The 6,129-nt window shown below is 37.6% G+C and overlaps 1 protein-coding gene across 1 annotated transcript; it reads left to right on the forward strand.

The window, feature by feature from the left end:
* The first annotated feature begins 3,976 nt into the window (after nucleotides 1-3,976).
* Nucleotides 3,977-5,761, forward strand: LOC128205832 (kelch domain-containing protein 9-like). The gene is made up of 2 exons (XM_052907835.1): nucleotides 3,977-4,064; nucleotides 4,613-5,761. The coding sequence occupies exons 1-2, from the start codon at nucleotides 4,033-4,035 to the stop codon at nucleotides 5,610-5,612; spliced, it is 1,032 nt and encodes a 343-aa protein (XP_052763795.1). The 5' UTR covers nucleotides 3,977-4,032; the 3' UTR covers nucleotides 5,613-5,761.
* The last annotated feature ends 368 nt before the right edge of the window (nucleotides 5,762-6,129 follow it).

The raw sequence follows: 6,129 nt of genomic DNA on the forward strand, positions 1-6,129 counted from the left end.
CTTTACTGAAGAATTACATGGTAAAAATCATGGTTGCTATTGCTTTACTGAAGAATTACATGGTAAAAGTCATGGTTGCTATTGCCTTACTGAAGAATTACATGGTAAAAGTCATGGTTGCTATTGCCTTACTGAAGAATTACATGGTAAAAGTCATGGTTGCTATTGCCTTACTGAAGAATTACATGATAGCAGTCATGGTTGCTATTGCCTTACTGAAGAATTACATGGTAAAAGTCATAGTTGCTATTGCTATACTGAAGAATTACATGGTAAAAGTCATGGTCGCTATTGCCTTACTGAAGAATTACATGGTAAAAGTCATGGTCGCTATTGCTTTACTGAAGAATTACATGGTAAAAGTCATGGTTGCTATTGCCTTACTGAAGAATTACATGGTAAAAGTCATGGTTGCTATTGCTTTACTGAAGAATTACATGGTAAAAGTCATGGTTGCTATTGCCTTACTGAAGAATTACATGGTAAAAGTCATGGTTGCTATTGCCTTACTGAAGAATTACATGGTAAAAGTCATGGTTGCTATTGCCTTACTGAAGAATTACATGGTAAAAGTCATGGTTGCTATTGCCTTACTGAAGAATTACATGGTAAAAGTCATGGTTGCTATTGCCTTACTGAAGAATTACATGGTAAAAGTCATGGTTGCTATTGCCTTACTGAAGAATTACATGGTAAAAGTCATGGTTGCTATTGCCTTACTGAAGAATTACATGGTAAAAGTCATGGTTGCTATTGCCTTACTGAAGAATTACATGGTAAAAGTCATGGTTGCTATTGCCTTACTGAAGAATTACATGGTAAAAGTCATGGTTGCTATTGCCTTACTGAAGAATTACATGGTAAAAGTCATGGTTGCTATTGCCTTACTGAAGAATTACATGGTAAAAGTCATGGTTGCTATTGCTATACTGAAGAATTACATGGTAAAAGTCATGGTTGCTATTGCTATACTGAAGAATTACATGGTAAAAGTCATGGTTGCTATTGCTATACTGAAGAATTACATGGTAAAAGTCATGGTTGCTATTGCTTTACTGAAGAATTACATGGTAAAAGTCATGGTTGCTATTGCTATACTGAAGAATTACATGGTAAAAGTCATGGTCGCTATTGCTTTACTGAAGAATTACATGGTAAAAGTCATGGTCGCTATTGCCTTACTGAAGAATTACATGGTATCAGTCATGGTCGCTATTGCCTTACTGAAGAATTACATGGTAAAAGTCATGGTCGCTATTGCCTTACTGGAGAATTACATGGTAAAAGTCATGGTTGCTATTGCCTTACTGAAGAATTACATGGTAAAAGTCATGGTTGCTATTGCCTTACTGAAGAATTACATGGTAAAAGTCATGGTTGCTATTGCCTTACTGAAGAATTACATTGTAGCAGTCATGGTTGCTATTGCTTTACTGAAGAATTACATTGTAGCAGTCATGGTTGCTATTGCCTTACTGAAGAATTACGTGATAGCAGTCATGGTTGCTATTGCTTTACTGAAGAATTACATGGTAAAAGTCATGGTCGCTATTGCCTTACTGAAGAATTACATTGTAGCAGTCATGGTTGCTATTGCCTTACTGAAGAATTACATTGTAGCAATCATGGTTGCTATTGCTTTTCTGTAGACTTACATTGTAAAAGTCATGGTTGCTATTGCCTTACTGTAGAATTACATTATAGCAGTCATGGTGGCTATTGCCTTACTGAAAAATTACATGGTAATGGTCACGGTCGCTATTGCCTTACTGAAAAATTACATGGTAAAAGTCATGGTCGCTATTGCTTTACTGTAGAATAACATGGTAGTGTTCATGGTCGCTATTGCTTAACTGTAGAATAACATGGTAGTGTTCATGGTCGCTATTGCTTTACTGTAGAATAACATGGTAGTGTTCATGGTCGCTATTGCTTTACTGTAGAATAACATGGTAGTGTTCATGGTCGCTATTGCTTAACTGTAGAATAACATGGTAGTGTTCATGGTCGCTATTGCTTAACTGTAGAATAACAAGGTAGTGTTCATGGTCGCTATTGCTTAACTGTAGAATAACATGGTTGTGTTCATGGTCGCTACATGGTAGCGTTCATGGTCGCTATTGCTTAACTGTAGAATAACATGGTAGTGGTCATGGTCGCTATTGCTTTACTGTAGAATAACATGGTAGCGGTCATGGTCGCTATTGCTTTACTGTAGAATAACATGGTAGCGGTCATGGTCGCTATTGCTTTACTGTAGAATAACATGGTAGTGTTCATGGTCGCTATTGCTTTACTGTAGAATAACATGGTAGTGTTCATGGTCGCTATTGCTTTACTGTAGAATAACATGGTAGTGTTCATGGTCGCTATTGCTTAACTGTAGAATAACATGGTAGTGTTCATGGTCGCTATTGCTTTACTGTAGAATAACATGGTAGCGGTCATGGTCGCTATTGCTTTACTGTAGAATAACATGGTAGTGTTCATGGTCGCTATTGCTTTACTGTAGAATAACATGGTAGCGGTCATGGTCGCTATTGCTTTACTGTAGAATAACATGGTAGCGGTCATGGTCGCTATTGCTTTACTGTAGAATAACATGGTAGCGGTCATGGTCGCTATTGCTTTACTGTAGAATAACATGGTAGCGGTCATGGTCGCTATTGCTTTACTGTAGAATAACATGGTAGTGTTCATGGTCGCTATTGCTTTACTGTAGAATAACATGGTAGTGTTCATGGTCGCTATTGCTTAACTGTAGAATAACATGGTAGTGTTCATGGTCGCTATTGCTTTACTGTAGAATAACATGGTAGTGTTCATGGTCGCTATTGCTTTACTGTAGAATAACATGGTAATGGTCATGGTCGCTATTGCTTTATTGAAGAATTACATGGTAGAGGCCATGTTCACTAATGTTTCGCTGTAGAAATACATGTTTGAAATCATGAACACATTTAATGCAATTGTTTTAATATACCAAAATGGATGAACAAATGCCGAAAGCAATGATGCTTATGAAGGATACCGAGTTTAATGTAAAAAAATGTGCAGAAAACACGGTATTGCTACCTTATGAGACCATAGTAGATCGCAGTAAATCTTTTAGCATTCACCAATCATTTAATAGTTTGCGTTTCCAGCTATTAAATACATGGTTATAATATTGTTAATAGTAATAAATATTTTCTATAAATGCATTATTTAGTAAGTTGTTGAGGGTGTATCACTCAAAATGTTTATGTTTGTTTTTCATGTGTATGTATTGATTTTGAATAAGAATGTCCTTTTAAGCAATTATATGGTTATGGTCACTTATGCTTCACTATAACACAACTTTGTAGGGTTAGGGTTAGCGCTAACTCTAACCCTTCATGTATGTCATTGTTAACACTATGCACGGCATCATGAAACTTGGCAGAAGGTCGCGTCTACAAACACATGTAAAAGTTTGCATGTCTTGAGCTCACCGTATAGAACAACAATGGCGCGGACTATAATTTTAAATTACTCGTATTTTTTTTCAAAACATAGTTTGTTATTTCAAGTTAAAGCTGCACTCTCACAGATTGACCATTTTAACAACTTTTATATTTGTTTGTCTTTGAAAGAGCAAATTTTTGCGTTAATATCTGCAAACAAATGATTTAAGATTTCTGACAAAATATAAGATCGTAGATTTTCATATTTCCGTTCCAAAATTAATGTTTTGTGGTTAAACCGTTACTAACGGTTTAAGAAAAATGCATTAAACATCAATTTTTGAGCTTCGATATAAAAATCTGCGATCTAATTTTTTGTCAGCAGTCTTATATAACTGGTTTCCAAGCATATTCGCAAATGTTGGCTCGTTCCAAGACAAAAAAATAAAAAGTTGTACAAACGTTCAATCTGTGAGAGTGCAGCTTTAAGCCACATTCATGTTTTAACTACGTGTAAGTCGAACTTGCTTTTAAGGTCTGTCACTTCCGGGTGAAGGTTTATTTTGCTGTAAATCTAAAATGGTATTGACCAAGACTGGACGAAACAATGGACTATGTATATGGTACACAGGAGCGAAGGTTTGTGGGGCCTTTGGAGCAGGTCAAGGTCGCTGATGCTATATTAAGACAACTTTTGCGTTTAAAGCGTTGTATGCCGATTTGGGTACAGTTTGTTCAAGATACTATAGTGGTAGAAGCAAGAGTGGGTATATTTTGGCACCCCTTAGCTGGTGCTCAAAGCCAGGTTAACCCAAAATCTAACTTATATATTGATAAAAGTTGATTTGTTTTTAGTAAACTTCACATAACGTTTCCTTTAAGAGTTGACTGTATGCGATATTTCGTGGTACATGTAATACATTGTATCGTTACATTGGCATTAACAAAATTACACATTTGTCAGTGTACTTGTGCTATCTTTCCCCATCTCAGTCAATTGAATAGGTAGGCATATATTCATACACAAATTAATATATTTTTCCGAAAACAAAAACACTTTTGTTTAGCGAATTTACGTTTTTATCATTGTTTTGACGCCTTAAAAATCTCAAACTAATGATTCCATTGTTTTTTAACAGAAATAAGCATTTACGATTGGCGCTTACATAATAATGTTAACCTTTCAGGAAAGGCATCCCTATGGCAACCGCATCAACTGATGAAAAACTTCCACTTGATTGGGAGCTGGTGTCGCGTGAGGGTCCTGCTTTAACCAATCATGCGGGGTGTCTCTTGAGAAATACTTTCTATATCCATGGAGGTGTCACAAAATACGGTAGCACCGTCCCTTCCAACAAACTCTACAAACTTGACCTTTCGTCTTCACATTGGGTCGAGGTCACGGCTGCAGGCTCTCCTGCTTTGAGTCACCATGCATGCGTTGCCATTGACAACCGATACTTGATTCTGATTGGAGGATGGGACGGACGTCAACGCGTGTCACATGTTCACGTGTTTGATACACAAGAGAACATCTGGATACCTGCACGTGACTCTGGGTTTCCAGACGGGGCGGGGCTTAGTTCTCACGCCGCTGTGGTTCTCTCTTCCGGCGAGATATTAATTGTTGGTCGTGAAGGAAGCTTACGCATTCAGCGAAAACATGGGAATGTTTATCTTTTGACAGGAAATGTTCTGAACGGCCATTTCACTTATAAAAAGATGACAAATGCTACGTCTTCCCGTTCCGGACATAGTATAAACTCCGTTGGCAATACTTTGTACATTATCGGTGGACGTGATGACCAATTAGTTGAGTTCCATACTGGCTATAGCTCGGGAGAACCCATTGGTTCCATCACCTCAAAACTCTCAGATATTGCGCAATCATTCAAACCTATGTCAAAGCCACCAAGTGGACGGAAACACCACGTGTCAATATCCGGAAAAGGATGCATTGTCCTACATGGCGGTGAAACGTTCGATGGCCGATCTCGGGAACCTGTTGGGGAGATGTTTTTGATCAAAGTGAAACCACACCTTCAATTTTATAAATTGGGCGTGTCCGCAGTGGGGCGGGCGTGTCATGTGTGTGTCAGTTCCGGTGATGACGTTTTTTTTCATGGAGGAATCGCTGGGCGAAATATCGTACAGTCAGATACCTACCGTTTTGTCTGTAGAAAATGATGATGGAGTGGTTTTACCTTGCTGACATGTTAATGAATCGTACATTGATCAATTGTTCATTGAAGTTAAGACAAACATAGCGGTTTCATATCAATTATAGAATCCAGTGCTGTTTTTGTATGCCTTTTAAAATAAAGTTTTAATTATTAGATGGCGTCTTACTAAATGGTCCGCTCTCTTACTTTACCAGTTATCAATTATCCAATATTTACCAACATCGCTATAATGCAAAACGTTCATATCCAGCAAGATCAATGAACCACTGCCCAGTTACTGCCCCTGAATTGTCAAAGATTTGAATTCGTATCTTATCTTTACCAATCTATTCCACACTGTTAATGGAACGTTTTTAATAACCAGCAAGATCGGTTTAGTTTCCCAGTCAGGAGTTATGGGCCCTGAGTTGTATACTTTGACCAAATTGGCATCGCTATCTATTCTAAGATCAACTTTTGTAACAATGTAATTGTTTATAGACACTTGTTCCATGAAGTAGTGATGGGCAATCGGCTGGATT

The sequence above is a fragment of the Mya arenaria genome, chromosome 10, assembly GCF_026914265.1.
Source record: "Mya arenaria isolate MELC-2E11 chromosome 10, ASM2691426v1".
In the NCBI taxonomy this organism is placed as follows: Eukaryota; Metazoa; Mollusca; class Bivalvia; order Myida; family Myidae; genus Mya; species Mya arenaria.

Bases quoted from the DNA above. Each gene is read 5' to 3' on its own strand.
- LOC128205832 (XM_052907835.1), top strand. From the start codon at position 4,033: ATGGACTATGTATATGGTACACAGGAGCGAAG. The intron at 4,065-4,612 runs GTTTGTGGGGCC...TTAACCTTTCAG, and splicing joins TATGGTACACAGGAGCGAAG to GAAAGGCATCCCTATGGCAA.